Source organism: Hyperolius riggenbachi, chromosome 11 (assembly GCF_040937935.1).
Source record: "Hyperolius riggenbachi isolate aHypRig1 chromosome 11, aHypRig1.pri, whole genome shotgun sequence".
Classification (NCBI taxonomy): domain Eukaryota; kingdom Metazoa; phylum Chordata; class Amphibia; order Anura; family Hyperoliidae; genus Hyperolius; species Hyperolius riggenbachi.
The window spans coordinates 147,895,183-147,914,348 of NC_090656.1; the positions used below are offsets into that span (position 1 = coordinate 147,895,183).

General features: G+C 47.9%; 1 protein-coding gene across 1 annotated transcript in view; it reads left to right on the forward strand.

Moving 5' to 3' along the window:
- Nucleotides 1-19,166, forward strand: part of GAL (galanin and GMAP prepropeptide) — an 851,723-nt gene that overhangs the window by 446,451 nt on the left and 386,106 nt on the right. Inside the window, exon 3 of the mRNA XM_068260562.1 lies at nucleotides 9,571-9,625. Within this exon, the coding sequence (XP_068116663.1) occupies nucleotides 9,571-9,625 (55 nt within the window). The remainder of the gene's footprint in view (nucleotides 1-9,570; nucleotides 9,626-19,166) is intronic.

Below are 19,166 nucleotides of genomic sequence, written 5' to 3' on the forward strand. Positions count from 1 at the left end.
AGGTGGGAGGTGTGCCAGACCAGTACTCAGAATATTCCGATGTATTTTGTCCCAAGGCAGCTGACAAACTGCCCCCACATCGCCCTTTCGACTGTCCCATCGATCTCCGTTCAGGTTGTGTACCCCCCCGGGGCCATTTGTACAATTTATCGGGGCCCGAAAAATTGGCCATGCAGGATTATATCCGTGAGAATTTGGCCAAAGGCTTCATTCGCCCATCCCGGTCTCCCGCTGGAGCCGGGTTCTTTTTTGTTAAAAAGAAAGATGGAGGCCTGCGACCTTGCATTGATTATCGCGGCCTTAACAAAATTACAGTGAAGAATCGCTATCCGCTGCCGTTGATAGACGATTTGTTCACTCAAATCACTGATGCCAAGATCTTTTCCAAACTAGATTTGCGGGGCGCGTACAACCTCATACGCATAAGAAAGGGCGATGAATGGAAAACGGCCTTTAATACTCCAGATGGGCATTATAAGTACCTGGTAATGCCCTTCGGGCTATGTAATGCCCCGGGCCGTTTTCCAGGAACTCATCAATGAGGTCTTCAGGGAAGTGTTGGGGAGATTCGTTCTAGTCTACCTCGACGGCATCCTTATCTTCTCCAACAACCTCTCCGAACATAGAACCCATGTGAGGTTTGTGTTAAATCAGTTAAGGCAGAACTCCTTGTATGCCAAACTTGAAAAATGTATTTTTGAAGTAACTTCTGTTGCCTTCCTGGGGTACATAATTTTCACCACGGGCCTGGCTATGGATCCCGCCAAGGTCTCTGCAGTTCTAGAGTGGCCTCAGCCGGTTGGGTTAAAGTCCCTCCAACGTTTTCTCGGTTTTGTCAACTATTTTAGGAGATTTATAAAGGGGTACTCCACGGTCATCTCTCCCCTTACCAGTCTTACTAAAAAAGGGGCAGATACAACCAGTGGCGGACACAGGCAGCAGTGGGCCCCTGTGCAAAATATCAATTGTGGGGTCCCCCCTGACCTGCGGCGCGCGAAGCGCGCCGCGGCAAAAAATGGGCGTGGCTATAACCTACGACGCGCGAAGCACGCCGCAGCAAAAAATGGGTGTGGATAGAACCTGCGGCGCGTAGCGCCGCGGCAAAAAATGGGCGTGGCAATGACCGGATAAGGGCGGAGCTAACTGTAATTTAAAGTGATCCCGGGGTGAGAGTGATATGGAGGCTGCCATATTTATTTCCTTTTAAACAATACTAGTTGCCTGGCGGCCCTGCTGATCTATTTGGCTGCAGTAATAAACTGAATTACACCAGCAACAAGCATGCAGCTTAATCTTCTCAGTTCTGACAATATTGTCAGAAACCCCTGACCTGCTGCATGCTTGTTCAGGGTCTATGGTTGAAAGAATAAGAGGCAGAGGACCAGAACGGCAACCAGGCAACTGGTATTGCTTAAAAGGAGAGAAATATGGCAGCCTCAATATTATTCTCACCTCAGGTTCCCTTGAAAAGTGCAACGCAAAGACAGTGGGCCCAGGTTTTGGTGACCCTTTCCCCAGAAAATTCACATAATGTGAGCAGGTTTTCTCATGAAAATACACATAATGTGAGCAGATATGCCCAGAAAATACGTGCAATCATGTCGGCAGATATGCCCAGAAAATACGTGCAATCATGTCGGCAGATATGCCCAGAAAATACGTGCAATCATGTCGGCAGATATGCCCAGAAAATACGTGCAATCATGTCGGCAGATATGCCCAGAAAATACGTGCAATCATGTCGGCAGATATGCCCAGAAAATACGTGCAATCATGTCGGCAGATATGCCCAGAAAATACGTGCAATCATGTCGGCAGATATGCCCAGAAAATACGTGCAATCATGTCGGCAGATATGCCCAGAAAATACGTGCAATCATGTCGGCAGATATGCCCAGAAAATACGTGCAATCATGTCGGCAGATATGCCCAGAAAATACGTGCAATCATGTCGGCAGATTTGCCCAGAAAACACATGCAATCATGTAGCAAATTTGCCCAGAACATACATGCAATCATGTGGCAGACCTGCCCAGAACATACACGCAATCATGTGGCAGACCTGCCCAGAACATACACCTGCTAAAATAAATAATAAAAAAAACCATTTACTCACCTGCAGCAGCAGACCTCCTGTCCCAGCCTCCATCCAGCGCGCAGCTCCCATGGGTGGTTGGGTGGATAGGTAGCCTGGTGGGTAGGTAGGTAGGCAGCCCTTAGCCGGGTGGGTAAGTAGCCTGGTGGGTGGCTGGGTAGCCGGGTGGGTGGGTAGCCTGGTGGGTAGGTAGCCTGGTGGGTGGGTAGGTGGGTGGTTAGGTAGCTGGGTGGGTGGGTAGGTAGCCTGGTGGGTCTTTAGGTAGGTAGCCTGGTGGGTTGGTAGGTAGCCGGGTGGGTAGGTAGGTAGCCTGGTGGGTGGGTAGGTAGCCGGGTGGGTGTGTAGGTAGCCGGGTGGGTGGTTAGGTAGCCGGGTGAGTGGTTGGGTAGCCGGGTGGGTGGGTAGCCAGGTGGGTAGGTAGCCGGGTGGGTAGGTAGCCAGGTGGGTAGGTAGCCAGGTGGGTAGGTAGCCGGGTGGGTAGGTAGCCGGGTGGGTAGGTAGCCGGCAGGGTGGTTAGGTAGCTGGGTGGGTAGGTAGACGGGTGGGTGGTTAGGTAGCCGGGTGGGTAGATGTGTGGGTGGTTAGGTAGCCGGGTGGGTAGCCGGGTGGGTGGTTAGGTAGCCGGGTAGGTAGCTGGGTGGGTAGGTAGCCGGGTGGGTGGGTAGGTATCCGGGTGGGTGGGTAGGTAGCCGGCAGGGTGGTTAGGTAGCTGGGTGGGTAGGTAGCCGGGTGGGTAGGTAGCCGGGTGGGTAGACGGGTGGGTGGCTAGGTAGCCGGGTGGGTAGGTAGCCGGGTGAGTGCGTAGATGTGTGGGTGGTTAGGTAGCCGGGTGGGTGGGTAGCCGGGTGGGTAGGTAGTCGGGTGGGTGGTTAGGTAGCCGGGTAGGTAGCCGGGTGGGTAGGTAGCCAGGTGGGTGGTTAGGTAGCCGAGTGGGTAGGTAGCCGGGTGGGTGGGTAGGTAGCCGGCAGGGTGGTTAGGTAGCCGGGTAGGTAGCCGGGTGGGTGGGTGGGTAGCCGGCAGGGTGGTTAGGTAGCCGGGTAGGTAGCCGGGTGGGTAGGTAGCCGGGTGGGTGGTTAGGTAGCCGGGTAGGTAGCTGGGTGGGTGGTTAGGTAGCCGGGTGGGTGGGTGGTTAGGTAGCCGGGTGGGTAGGTAGCCGGGTGAGTGTGTGGGTAGCCGGGTGGGTAAGGTAGCCGGGTGGATGGGTGTGTAGCTATCCGGGTGGGGGGCCCGACTCCTATCCTCCCTCACTCACCTCGGGGCCCCCCTCCCGGTATGCGCGGCGCGGGCGGGAGAGCAGAAAATCCAGGAAGTCTCCGCCGGGGCTGCAGCAGACACTAGAGGCTGCTGCCGCTTGGTCTCCCGTGTCTCCAACTTTGTACACTGCTCGCTACTTCCTGGTTTAGTAGCGAGCAGTGTACAAAGGAGACACGGGAGACCAAGCGGCAGCAGCCTCTAGTGTCTGCTGCAGCCCCGGCGGAGACTTCCTGTATTTTCTGCTCTCCCGCCGCATCGCATGAGGGGGAGGGGGGGGCCGATGTGAGGGGGGAGGACAGGAGTAGGGGCCCCCCAGGTTAAAATAAAAATAAAAGGTAAAATTAAAAAAAAAAAACTGCAATACTTAATGGGCCCCTGAAGCAGCGGAACTTCAGGGGCCCTTGTGCGGCGGCACGGCCTGCACGGCCGTATGTCCGCCACTGGATACAACTCACTGGTCTCCTGAGGCTGTACGGGCGTTTGCCACCCTGAAAAGCCTATTCTGTTCAGCACCCATCCTCAGACATGTGGATACGTCCTTCCCGTTTATTGTTGAGGTGGATGCTTCGGAGGTTGGAGTGGGGGCTGTGCTGTCCCAGCGGTCAGGTTTGCAGGGTAGAATGCATCAGTGTGCTTACTTTTCTCGGAGGTTCTCCCCTGCAGAAAAGAACTATGATATTGGCAACAGGGAGCTCTTGGCTATTAAATTGGCTTTCGAGGAATGGCGACATTGGTTGGAGGGAGCTGAGCATACCATCACGGTTTACACCGATCACAAGAACTTAGAGTACATCGAGGGGGCTAAAAGGTTGAGCCCTCGTCAGGCTCGATCGTTATTTTTCTCTAGGTTTAGTTTCATTATTACGTACACTCCGGGTAGCAAGAACGTTAAGGCGGATGCGTTGTCCAGGTGTTTTGAGGCAGAGACAGCACAGCCCTCCGTTCCAGAGACCATTGTTCCCCAGAGGTTGATATTGGCAGCAACTGGAACTTGGGAGGATTGGAAGGAAACTTTGATCCCCTTTCAGCAGGACATCCCGGAAGGGAAGCCCGCAGGGGTTTTATTCATCCCTCTGCCTTTTCGTCTCCAGGTACTGGAGGTATTTCATACACATAAGAATGCTGGACATCCAGGGGCATCCAGAACACAGGATCTGGTGGCTAGATGTGCCTGGTGGCCCTCTCTGGCAGCGGATTGCAAGGAGTATGTGAGGGAGTGTGCGATATGTGCCAGGAGCAAACCCTCCCGGCTGGCACCTGTCGGTACTCTGCAGCCTTTGCCCACCCCGAGTGAGCCATGGACCCACCTGTCCATGGATTTTGTGGGTGAACTTCCCAGATCTGAAGGCATGGCGGTCATTTGGGTCATAGTTGACCGCTTTAGCAAAATGGCCCACTTTGTGCCATTGAAAGGACTCCCTTCGGCTCAGGAATTGGCCGAGTTATTCATTACTCACGTCTTTCGATTGCACGGCATTCCTGAAGACATAGTCTCTGATAGGGGAGTCCAATTTATTTCCCGATTTTGGAAGGCTTTTTGTCAGCTTATGGACATAAAGCTATCATTTTCATCAGGTTATCATCCTCAGACAAATGGCCAGACTGAGAGGATAAATCAGTCCTTAGAGCAGTTCTTGAGGTGCTATGTTGCAGAGGCGCAAGACGATTGGGTCAGATTCTTGCCCTTCGCAGAGTTTGCTCAGAATAATTTAAAAAACTCATCTTCCGGATTTTCTCCCTTCCAGGTAGTAACGGGGAGATCACCCAAGTTCTCCCCATTACCTGGGGCCTCTACTCCGTTCCCAGCCCTGGAGGTCTGGCAAAGCTCATTTAGGGACCTTTGGGGGACGGTAAAGAGTAACCTAGAAAAGGCATTTCTGAGTCAGAAGGGTCAAGCTGACAAGAAACGCTCAGTGGAGTGGAGGTTCCGACCAGGAGACTTGGTCTGGGTATCCACACGTCACTTGACCCTGAGGCAACCTTCTGACAAACTTGGTCCCAGGTTCGTGGGTCCATTCCCAGTTACTAGGAAAATCAACGATGTCACATATACCGTTGATCTTCCCACCAGCATGCGGGGGGTGAGGTCCTTCCACGTATCACTTCTCAAACCCGCAGTCCAGGTTGCTCCCACTCCTCCTCCTCCTGTCTTAGTTGATGCCCAATTCGAATATGAGGTGGAGAAGATCATAGACTCACGTACTGTACAAAACTCGGTACAGTATCTCGTACATTGGAAGGGGTACGGCATTGAGGAGAGGCAATGGGTACCTGGGAACCGCATGCATGCGGACGAGTTAGTGAGGGAATTTCATGCTTTACATCCGGAAAAACCTGGAAGGAGCTGTCCGGAGTCCACTCCTCTGGGGGGGGTACTGTGAGAAAACGCGGAAGAGCCGCCGCCATGAGCCAGCGGCTGGCGGCTCTTTCCGCGTACAGCGGCCACACACACGGAGAGGCAGCCACCTCCTCCCAGCAGGAGGCAGCTGTCCCTGTGCAGAAGCATGCGGAGTGCGGAGAAACCGCCGCATTGGACGCGGCGGTTAGCGCGCATACCTCCACGATGGAGGCACAGAGCGGGGCTGCTGTGGCTGAGACATGTAGTCCCTCCAGATTTAGAGTGACGCGCGCGCGCGCGCACTCAGGCAGGGCCTATATGGTAGCCAGAGGTAGTCAGCTGACCAGGCTGGTCAGCTGACTCTGGCTTCACTCCCCATTGGTCCAGCACTGTGGAAGGTGCTGGGGAGCGAGATGTGTATATATACTGCTGGCTGGTCATTTCTCGGGTGTCTGGCGTTGCGATCACATATGTGGGAGCACCCAGATCTGTAGTCAGATCCGCAAGTGTGCCGGGACCAGCTGGAGCTGTAATCCTACACTTAGCTAGATATTGATAGCTAAAGTACTAGTTTGATTGTGATTATCTGTTTGACCTATTGTCTGCCTGACCATTCTCCTGAACTCTGATCTTGTACCTCGATATTTCTGATACTCTGTTGCCGAACCACGGCTCGTTCCTAGACTCTGTTTCTGCCTCCTGATTTTGTACCTCAATCTATCTGATATCCCGTTGCCGACCCCTGCCTGTACCTTGACTCCGCCTTTGCCTCCTGATCTTGTACTTTATCTGTCTGTGTGTGTACGACCTGGCTTGTCCGACCTCGAGAACCGACCTTGCAGTTAGAGGCGGTTCCTCGCTCTGTTAGTGACCCTTCCTCTTGTGGGTTACTTCCAGACAATCCTTCCTACTGTCAGCCTGACTCCTCCCGTCTTGGAGTGTCCAGGTCTGCGGATGGAATCCGTGCAGTACTCTCGACTGCGCTGAGGCCTTGGCCTCCAAGTGTTACTGTTACACCAAAACACTACACTCTACTCAGGTGAACAGAGGTTAGTTAGTATATTGGATTATCGGTGATACTGCAGATCACTTATAATCTGATATACATCTGTATTCCCTGTGATACTGCAGATCACCGGTAATCAGATCCTCTCTGTGCTTCACCGATCGTTACAGCAGCATTGCTAAAACATTTTCACAGGTATAACTTATCAGCCTCAACTACAGCAGTGAGTGATGTCATCTTTTGGACATCCCTCTTAAAGGGGAGTAACATGATTTCCTTTCTCTTTCGCTACATACTGTGGTAACATAAAAGAATGCTGTACCTTAGAATGATGTGGGAGATGCATCAAATTCAAAATTATTGTGCTATGCCTCGTGAGATCTTAAACTACTGGACTTACATACAAAAAATGCCTTCTTTGAACATTTGAGGCATGGTTTCTCTTTAAAAGAGTCAATCTATCTGCAAGAAGTATTGTTGTTCTTGGCTTTTTATGCAGCTTTCCATTCTAGGGTTTTATGACAGATACAGTAACATTTTCAGAGAAAAGCAGTGGAATCCTCCATATTCTTGCAGTTTAGAGCCTCTTTCTTTGTCTTTAAGTACCGAGGTGAACTTTTACACATTGCATAATTGTGTTCCTTTCCTATTGTTTATAGGGCATTCCTCAAGCCAAATACTTTTTTGTTTTTGTTTTAATACTCCAATTCCCTATAAACTAAAAAAGCCACACCGACAGGTTTTCAGAGAGCCTTGGCAGTAGCAAGGGCTCATGGGAGCTCAGTCTGGGCAGGAGCAGGGAGTGGTGTTACTAGCCAGTGCAGTTTCTAGGCTAAAATGCACCCAGGGCGAGTGTGTAAAAATTGCGCCCCCTCCCCCCCCCCAAGCAAGGTATGGGTGCCCGCAGTATAGGTTAGCCAGGTCTAGTTGCACTTAGTATAGGTCCCCCCAGTATAGGTAGCCAAGAATAGGTATCCCAGTATAGGTAGCCAGGCATAGGTGAGCCAGTATAGTTGCCCCCGCTATAGGTTAGCCAGGTAGGTGCCTCCAGTATAGGTAGCCAGTATAGTTGCCCCCAGTATAGGTTAGATAGGCAGGCGCCCCCGGTATAAGTTAGTTAGGTAGGTGCCCCAGTACAGGTTAGCTAGGTGGGTGCCTCTAATATAGGTAGCCAGAATAGTTGCCCCCAGCATAGGTTAGATAGGTAGGTTCCCCCCAGTATAGGTTAGATGGGTAGCTGCCCCCCAGTATAGGTTAGATTAGGTAGGTGCCCCCCAGTATAGGTTAGATTAGGTAGCTGCTCCCCAGTATAGGTTAGATTAGGTAGCTGCCCCCCAGCGTAGGTTAGATTAAGTAGGTGCCCCCCAGTGTAGGTTAGATTAGGTAGGTTCCCCCCAGTATAGGTTAGATAGGTAGGTGCCCCCCAGCATAGGTGAGATTAGGTAGCTGCCCCCCAGTATAGGTTAGATTAGGTAGCTGCCCCCCAGCATATGTTAGATTAGGTAGCTGCCCCCCAGTATAGGTTAGATTAGGTAGCTGCCCCCCAGCGTAGGTTAGATTATGTAGGTGCCCCCCAGTGTAGGTTAGATTAGGTAGGTGCCCCCCAGTGTAGGTTAGATTAGGTAGCTGCCCCCCAGTATAGGTTAGATTAGGTAGGTGCCCCCCAGTGTAGGTTAGATTAAGTAGGTGCCCCCAGTGTAGGTTAGATAGGTAGGTGCCCCCCAGCGTAGGTTAGATTAGGTAGCTGCCGCCCAGTATAGGTTAGATTAGGTTGGTGCCCCCAAGGGTAGGTTACATTAGGTAGGTGCCCCCCAGGGTAGGTTAGATTAGGTAGGTGCCCCCCAGTATAGGATAGATAGGTAGGTGCCCCCCAGCGTAGGTTAGATTAGGTAGCTGCCCCCCCCCCTTCCAGTATAGGCTAGATTAGACAGGTGCCCCCCAGTATAGGTTAGATAGGTAGCTGCCCCCCAGGGTAGGTTAGCTTAGGTAGGTGCCCCCAGTATAGGATAGATAGGTAGGTGCCCCCCAGCGTAGGTTAGATAGGTAGCTGTCCCCCATAATGGAGGGGGGAGCCGGAGCCGTGGGGAGGGCAACCCGACCTCTCCCTCCCTCTCCCCGGGCCGCCCTCCGTGCTCCCCGCTCAGATGTAGAGCGCAGCAGCAGCAGCAGCCAGGGAGGAAGCGCTGTAAACAACATACCTCCCTGCGTTCCAAGCGCTGCTCTCTCGCCGCCGGTCTCTTCCTCTCTGCCTATACGATGATGCACACGCTGGTTCCTGTTAGCCGGAACTAGTGTGTGCATCATCGTATAGGCGGCAGAGAGGAAGAGACCGGCGGCGAGAGAGCAGCGCTTGGAACGCAGGGAGGTATGTTGTTTACAGCGCTTCCTCCCTGGCTGCTGCTGCGCTCTGCATCTGAGGGGGGAGCACGGAGGGCGGCCCGGGGAGAGGGAGGGAGAGGTCGGGTTGCCCTCCCCGCGGCTCCGGCTCCCCCCTCCATTTCAGCACCCACCTCCCAACAGCGCCCCGGGCGGCGGCACGGGCCGCACGGCGCTAAAAACGGGCCTGTTACTAGCCATTGATTTCAGAGGCAGAGGGGAGGAGAGGGGATTAGGCTGATGGCTCAAGATACAGATAAGCCTGCCTCTGTGTAATGTTTACAAACAACATGGCTGCTGTCATTGTATCACAGGAATAAATAATCATATTCTATTAAAACTGTTTGCAGCTAGATTTGCTGTGTAAACCATCTAAACTTTAGATAAGCTATATAGACAAGTTACTTGTTATAGTTAGTTTTTCATCTCGGATCCGCTTTAATTTTCCTGTTATACCCTTTTACATTTTTTTTTTCAGCTTAAATTGTCATTTCTTCGTAGGGTAAAGACAAACGTGGTTGGACGTTGAACAGTGCAGGTTATCTATTAGGACCACGTAAGTAACAACAGCAGTTTTATATACTCTGCATTTCCATGTCCAAGTTTCTTGATGCTAGTTTACTTTAGGGAACCCAGCAGGAAACCTCATAATGAAATTCAGCTAACACGGTTGGATGGGCAGCGCCCTCTGAAGCTGCTAGACTTCCAATAGGTTGTAGTAAACTATTCCCACACTATTTGACCAATCACAATGCTTTGTGCTGTAAGAGGGTACAGGGATTGAAGTACTGATCATTATGAGGATTCCTGCTGGGTCCCCTAAAGTAGACTAGCGCCAATTTATTTTACTGTGCACGTATTTATAATTACATACAATTAGGTTTCTTTTACAGTGTGACGTTAAAGTCGCACGTTACAAAATGTTTTAACGTGGACTAAGACATAGCAATATTAAGTCTGTGCAACATTCACAGTGCACACGTTCCGTTGTGTGTAACGTGTAGCAATATTTAGAAAGTGCTGCATGCTGTGCGTTTAGCAATAAATCTGCTGTGTTGTATGTGTTGCACATGCTCAGTAATGTTTTTTTATTTTTTTTTATGTAACGCATGCACCATTTTCGTTCCATTACTGTGTGATGAAAACGGCGCACCAAATGCAGGGCTAAAGAATGTACTATAACGTCCAAGTTAGTCTTTCAATGCGTTGCATTAGGGACACGTTATACAACCTTAACGTCGCATCAAACGCACCGTCCCACCGTGAAAGAGGCCTTAGAATGTGATAATTACAAATTACTACACTAAGTACATTACATAGCTTTTTAAAGAAAAAATATGACTCCTAAGCAAACATTAATATTAAAAATTAAGTATGTTGACTCCATGCCTCTTTACCTACAAATCATCTCCACAAAAAACCCCCAAAATAAAGCTAGCTCTATCCCAGAAAAACTTAAATAAGTGTATACGGTGAAATTATTAAGTGGAATTATAAAATCCAAGCCATTTGCTTCCACATGTTTGATACATACAATAAAGAATAGATGAAATCATACAATAATTATGTTTAAAATGTTGAATTCTGCTTTAACCTGTTGCCGACCACTCCACACCGATTGGCATGATTGCGACAGCAGCACAAGGACCACTCCACGCCGATTGGCGTGAATGGCTTCCTATGGGGATTGCAGGAGCGCACGCATCTCTGCTTGGATGACGGAGCTCCACCTTCAGTCTCCCAGCGGCGATCACTGATCGGAGACTGTTAGACGGCTTTTATCACTGTACATCGCTGCGATCTCAGGCGATGTACTGGGGACAGCCAAATGACATGGGTGTCCCCCTGGGGGACACAGGAGTGATCCGCTGTGATAGGCTGAAGCATATTACAGCCGATCACTGTGATAGGCTGACTGGGGGAGGGAGAGAGGGAAGGAGGGAAAACTAATAAAAAAAAAAATAAGTACATTTATTTAAAAAAGAAAATATTTACAAAAAAAAAGAAATAAACATTGGGGGAGCGATCAGACCCCACCAACAGAGAGCTCTGTTGGAGGGGAGAAAAGGGGGGAGGGGGTCACTTGTGTGCTGAGTTGTGTGGCCCTGCAGCTAGGCCTTAAAGCTGCAGTGGCCCATTTAGTTAAAAATGGCCTGGTCACTAGGGGGTTTAACACCGCGGTCCTCAAGTGGTTAAAGATTTGCAGTGTATTCTTTTCTATGAAATAAAAAATAGAACTATGTCCAGAGGTAAACATGAATCCATGGGAAATCACATTGTGCTTTTATTTTATTTATTTATTTATTTACTGAGAGAGGTGCATTTACTTCTTTAGTTCTTCAGCAACTGACCATCACAAAATGCAGAATCATCATGCTGTAGATGTTATCGTAAATATCTGTACCTCACTTTCAAACGTCTCCCTCCCCCTTTCAGTGTTTGTTTGTCTCCTGTTTGAATTACAAACCTGGTATACCTAATCATGTGTGCAAAATACTCCATGAGACTTTACATGGGGAAACAAGGCAAACGCTGCATCAGCATATTAGCATGCACAAGTTCACTATTGATAATTATCAAACTACACTGCATTTCAAATTATTATGCAAATCATATGTTTCTCTTATTTCACTAAATAATTGATGCAAGCGGCAGTCAACATAATTTCTGAGTAATCAACCATCAGGGTATAATTTGAATGTTACTGAACAAAGCTCCTAATAATAACAGTATGTTTTTCAAACATGCAGGGATGATCGTAGTCAGCCAACTTCGCTACGCTGGAAATACGCGTAGTTTTATGCAATTACGCTTCGCCAAACTACGGCTTCGAAAACAAATATTCGCTTCGTATGCATTTCGTAGAATACGCGTTAAAATACGCAATTACGCGTAGTGCGAAGCGTAGTGTATGCGGATACTTATGCCCGTATGCAGAAAATTGTACGCATTAATTTCTTTAGAAATGCATATACTGGGAACCCTTCTATGCGTACATTCCCCTTTCCAATGCGTAAATATGTATGCATACAATCGCATGCGGAAAATTAAACGTGAGTAACGCATTCGTATTTCACTACGCAATACACATGTTAACTACGCATAGTGGGCGTAAGCTACGCGTAGCGGTACTTCGCTACGCGTAAATTCGTAAGCGCAGGTTTGAAACTTCGCCTATGAACTACAATGTGTAGATGCGAACTACGATGCGTAAATTCGCACTGGCGTAGTTTCTGCTCATCCCTGCAAACATGAAAAAAGAGTTTCAAAACATATTATAGGTTGTAAAGAACTGAAAATGTTCATTTGTTTAATTTACTGCATTAGGAAGGAGATCATATTTACTGAAATCCAAAGCTATTTCACTCAAAAACAACTTAACAGGTCCTCCTTATGTCTCCTACCTGTTCATGCATCTCCATTACCGTACACCCATCCTATGGATCTGAGAGAACTCTTGAGTGAACTCGACTTGCCTATTCTCCATGCTTTCATCCAGTGACTGACTAAGCATTACCTTGTGCTGTGGGATCAGGTTATTCTTGTATTCCTGTATTATCTTATAGAGATGGGCCGAACCTCCGATTTTAGGTTCGTGAACCCGGTTCGCGAACCTACCGCAAAAGTTCGGTTCGCACGAACTTTTGCAATAGACTTCAATGGGGAGGCGAACTTGGAAAATTTGAAAAAATTATGCTGGCCAGAAAAGTGATGGAAACGATGTTTCAAAGGGTGTAACACCTGGAGGGAGACATGGTTGAGAGGGATAGACGTCAAAAGTCCCGGAAAAAAAATTGGTTTTGACGCAAAGCAGTGTTTTAAGGGCAGAAATCTCATTCAATGCTAAATTGCAGGCCTAAACTACTTTATAACATCTTGCAAGCGTATACATCAATCAGGGAGTGTAATTCTTCCTCCCCTCCACCTCCTCCTCTCTTGTCTTGTCTTCCAGGGATTTGTAGAATGTCAAAAGCCAGCTTACATGCATTGGCCGGGAATCGAACCCAGGTCAACTGCTTTGAAGGCAGCTATGCTCACCACTACACCACCAACACTACATGCTGAAGCCAGCCTAGCATGTACCATTGTGATGTACCCAAGAGAAAAATGAGCTTGCTTAGGGATTTGTAGGATGTTAAAATCACCCTCACATACATTGGCCAGGAATCGAACCCAGGTCAACTGCTTTGAAGTCAGCTATGCTCACCACTATACCACCAACACTACATGCTGAAGCCAGCCTAGCATGTACCATTGCGATATACCCAATAGAAAAATGAGCTTGCTTAGGGATTTGTAGGATGTCAAAAGCAACCTCACATTGGCCAGGAATCAAACCCAGGTCAACTGCTTTGAAGGCAGCTATGCTCACCACTATACCACCAACACTACATGCTGAAGCCAGTCTAGCATGTACCATTGTGAAATACCCAAGAGAAATTTGAGCTTGCTTAGGGATTTGTAGGATGTCAAAAGCAACCTCACATACATTGGCCAGGAATAGAACCCAGGTCAACTGCTTTGAAGGCAGCTATGCTCACCACTATACCACCAAAGCTACATGCTGAAGCCAGCCTAGCATGTACCATTGTGTTATACCCAAGAGAAAAATGAGCTTGCTTAGGGATTTGTAGGATGTCAAAAGCAACCTCACATACATTGGCCAGGAATCAAACCCAGGTCAATTGCTTTGAAGGCAGCTATGCTCACCACTATACCACCAACGCTACATGCTGAAGCCAGCCATAGCCCCATAAGAGAAAGTGTCATTAGGGCCTTGCTGTAACATAGATAATACTGTAACTATTTCAACTAATGTACCCTTCTTAAACTAGAAGGTTATATACAAACGTAAGCAGAGTGATGCAGCGGAAGTGTGCTGGGGCCATAACCCAGAGGTTGATGGATTGAACCCATCCTTTGCTAGGCATGATTTCATTTTTGCACCTCGCTTTATCGCATGGGCAAAATGGTTTCCATAGCCCTGTAAGAGAAAGTGTAATAAGGGCTCTGCCGTAACATAGATATTACGGTAGCTAAGACTACTCCTGGGCCTTTCTTGTAGTTGAAGAGGTGAGTGAACTGTGACACCACACTTAAAAACCACCCAAAAAACAGCAAACAGAGAGGCTTCCCCATATTGGAGCATTGGATTTGGCAAAGTCTTAAAGGGGAACTTCAGCCTAAACAAACATACTGTCATCAAGTTACATTAGTTATATTAATTAGAATAGATAGGTAATATAATCTCTTACCCACCCTGTTTTAAAAGAACAGGCAAATGTTTGTGATTCATGGGGGCTGCCATCTTTGTCATGGGGGCAGCCATCTTTTTGGTTGAAAGGAGGTGACAAGGAGCAGGAGACACAGTTCCAACTGTCCTGTGTCCTGATCACCCCTCCCAGCTGCACACGCTAGGCTTTAAATGTCAAATTCTAAATGTAAAAAAAAAAAGCAGCAGGATTGGTTGCATGGCCACCTAGCTTTTCATACTTCACACCCTTGCCCTGGAATTTTCCAGACTTCAAATTGCTGTCCTTTGCTGTGTGTGTTACACCAGCATCATCCAGGGGGGCACATGATCTTTCTGAAGTCTTGAATTGAAGCCTGTACGCAGTATCACTGTGTCCCACTGCTTTCATCTAGCAAATTAGGTAAATAAGCAAGCTCATTTTTCTCTTGGGTACATCACAATGGTCCACACTAGTGATGTTGCAAACTTCTTTGTTTGCAAATGCGAATTTGCCGCAAACGTTCACGAACTGGCAAACCATGCGAACCGCCATAGACTTCAAAGGGCAAGCAAATTCTAAAACATGGAGGGACTGTTTCTGGCCACAAAAGTGATGGAAAAGTTGTTTCAAGGGGCCTAACACATGGACCATAGCAAAAGACCCACCAAAAATAACATAGCTGACCCAAAGTCATGTTTTAATCTCTAATGGGCAGAAATCACATTACATTCCTACATTTGTGTAATAAAGTGCTGTAAAATGTCCAGCGTGTGTACACATCGATCAGGTAGTGTAAGGGTTAGGCACGGTTCACACTGACAGACGAAACACCACATTTAACGTATATTAGCATTTTTGCTGATCACTGCTGTTAACCAACCATCTGTCAAATATCTGATCGATATCTGCTTAAAATGATTATCAACTACCTCAAAGGGCCAGCCTTGAGGTCGTCATAACCAAGATTAGACAGTAGTGGGTGCGTGCTCACTATAAACAGAATATTTATAGGTTAACAGTTTTACCTCTGAAAGAAATATGCAACACTCAGCTGTTGAATTTTATAAAATTATCTTGTTATAAAAATTAGATAAAGCATATATATACAGGAATATACATCTCTCCAGTTGTTGTCAATCATCCAAAAAATACATTTTCATCCAAAAATACGTTTTCAAAGTTCCTTTAGTTAAACCAGTCCATTTCAATATAGCAAATATTCTACTGTAGCTTTTATCCTTCATCGATAATTATTGTCTCGAGATTGTACAGTGTATGTTACACACAATATAGCTTTATCCTTAAAAAATGATATATGAAGTTCTATTCTTATATAAAGAACTTAAAGTAGATATATCTTAATCAATCAAAGCTTGGTAATTATCTCTAAGCTTGCATTTGCATTTGAACAGTACTGCTTACTGATGTATATGAAATAGAGCATAGAAAAAAGTTACCGTACTTTTCGCCGTATAAGACACACTTTTTCTCCCCAAAAAAAGTCCCTGCGTCTTATACGGCAAAGGCAGGGAATCCCCGACTTACGAACGCCCGCCGATACGAACCGCGACCCGCCGTCGGGGATTCCCTGCCTGTGTATCCTGCTGTGGCCGTCTCCTCCTTCCCCCCTGCTTGCCCCCCTCCTCGTGTCCCCCCTGTGTGTGCTCGGGCCCCCCTCTGATTGAGAAGCGGCAGCTCTTACCTCCTCCATCTTGCCCGCGGCGATTGAAGACATCCGGCTTCTGTGGGCGGCTTCCTGTAGTGCCGGCTTGTAATGACGCGTCATCGATGACGCCCACAGAAGCAGGATGTCTTCAATCGCCACGGGCAAGATGGAGGAGGTAAGAGCTGCCGCTTCTCAATCAGAGGGGGGCCCGAGCACACACAGGGGGGATACGAGGAGGGGGGCAAGCAGGGGGGACCCGGCGAGCACACACAGGGGGACCCGGCGAGCACACACAGGGGGACCTGACGAGCACACACAGGGGGGACCCGGCGAGCACACACAGGGGGGACCCGGCGAGCACACACAGGGGGACCCGGCGAGCACACACAGGGGGACCCGGCGAGCACACACAGGGGGACCCGGCGAGCACACACAGGGGGACCCGGCGAGCACACACAGGAGGGACCCGGCAAGCACACACAGGGGGGACCCGGCAAGCACACACAGGGGGACCCGGCAAGCACACACAGGGGGGACCCGGGCAGACAGCAGGACACATGGGGGCAGACAGCAGGACACATGGGGGCAGACAGCAGGACACATGGGGGCAGACAGCAGGACACATGGGGGCAGACAGCAATGTGCAGACAGCAGGACACATGGGGGCAGACAACAGGACACATGGGGGCAGACAGCAGGACACATGGGGGCAGACAGCAGGACACATGGGGCAGACAGCAGGACACATGGGGGCAGACAACAGGACACATGGGGGCAGACAGCAGGACACATGGGGGCAGACAGCAGGACACATGGGGGCAGACAGCAGGACACATGGGGGCAGACAGCAGGACACATGGGGGCAGACAGCAGGACACATGGGGGCAGACAGCAATGTGCAGACAGCAGGACACATGGGGGCAGACAACAGGACACATGGGGGCAGACAGCAGGACACATGGGGGCAGACAGCAGGACACATGGGGGCAGACAGCATTACACAGGAGGACACCATTTGGGGGAGGTCATGTACAAGACGCTCCTGAAATATGGACGCACCAGGTTTAGTTTATATTTTTTTTTCCTGGATTTTGCCCTCTAAACCTGGGTGCGTCTTATATTCTGGAGCGTCTTATACGGCGCGAAATACGGTATCTAAAAAACTAAAAAAACTACTGAAGTGTGAAAATGACAAGTCTTAACATTTGCATAGACTAACTGTCAAAGAATTTACCAAGAATTATTGCATATTACCTCTCTTGGGTTTCAGAGTCACAATGGAAGGTGAGGCCTCAATCGATCTCAGTAGAGTTTCAGGCTTGATGCTCCAATGTGCTAGCCTGCCAGGCCTTTTTATTGTAATTTTTCCAATATGACAGAGGCGCTCAGTGTGGTTTTGATGCTGTTAAGCTGTATGCTCCTTTTTGATTGGCCTGATGAAGCGGGATTGAGCCCGTGAAACGCGTTGCCTATTTTTACTGTGGAGTATAAATACATTGTTGTTTGACTGTTGATGCCACAGTCCTTCCTTTGTTTGCTTTGTCTGCATGGATGGGATAGGCCCACCACTGCCCCATCGGTTTTAAGCTTGTTTAAGTGACTTTTATTCTATTGGCGCCTCTGGAAAGCTTCTACATATTGCTAAGTCCACTCTTGGTGGAGGGTTGTACCCATCTTCTTCTCATCTACAGAGAGCGACTTTTAATCCTGAGTGGGGTCAGGTTAATCTCCCCACCTGCCTTCACAGTGGTTGCCTAATGGTAACCCTGGTTTGTGATTAACCCTGGTTTGTGAGTATTACATTGTTATATTACTCATTATTAATTATCATCTATACAATATCACACTATTGGGCTCTTGGTGTCCCCCCTCCCTTTTTCCAATATGGCGTTGGGGTAGGGGATTTTACATGAAGTCATGTTCTTTTTATAACCTTCTAAAAATACATGTACATGACCTCACATGGACCACATGGACCATAGCAAAAGACCCACCAAAAATAACACAGCTGACCCAAAGTCATGTTTTAATCTCTAATGGGCAGAAATCACATTACATTCCTACATTTGTGTAATAAAGTGCTGTAAAATGTCCAGCGTGTGTACACATCGATCAGGTAGTGTAAGGGTTAGGCACGGTTCACACTGACAGACGAAACACCACATTTAACGTATATTAGCATTTTTGCTGATCACTGCTGTTAACCAACCATCTGTCAAATATCTGATCGATATCTGCTTAAAATGATTATCAACTACCTCAAAGGGCCAGGATTAGACAATAGTGGGTGCGTATCTCACTATAAACACAATATTTATAGGTTAACAGTTTTACCTCTGAAAGAAATACGCAACACCCAGCTGTTGAATTTTATAAAATTATCTTGTTATAAAAATTAGATAAAGCATATATATACAGGAATATACATCTCTCCAGTTGTTGTCAATCATCCAAAAAAATACATTTTCATCCAAAAATACGTTTTCAAAGTTCCTTTAGTTAAACCAGTCCATTTCAATATAGCAAATATTCTACTGTAGCTTTTATCCTTCATCGATAATTATTGTCTCGAGATTGTACAGTGTATGTTACACACAATATAGCTTTATCCTTAAAAATGATATATGAAGTTCTATTCTTATATAAAAAACTTAAAGTAGATATATCTTAATCAATCAAAGCTTGGTAATTATCTCTAAGCTTGCATTTGCATTTGAACAGTAATGCTTACTGATGTATATGAAATAGAGCATAGAAAAAAGTTATCTAAAAAACTCAAAAAACTGCTGAAGTGTGAAAATGACAAGTCTTAACATTTGCATAGACTAACTGTCAAAGAATTCACCAAGAATTATTGCATATTACCTCTCTTTGGGTTTCAGAGTCACAATGGAAGGTAGTCTCTTGCTAGGCCTCAATCGATCTCAGTAGAGTTTCAGGCTTGATGCTCCAATGTGCTAGCCTGCCAGGCCTTTTTATTGTAATTTTTCCAATATGGTGTCGGGGTAGGGGATTTTACATAGTGTTGGGCGAACAGTGTTCGCCACTGTTCGGGTAATGCAGAACATCACCCTGGTCGGGTGATGTTCGAGTTCGACCGAACACCTGATGGTGTTTGGCCAAACCGTTTGGCCATATGGCCGAACTAAGAGCGCATGGCCGAACGTTCCCCGAACGTTCGGCTAGCGCTGTGATTG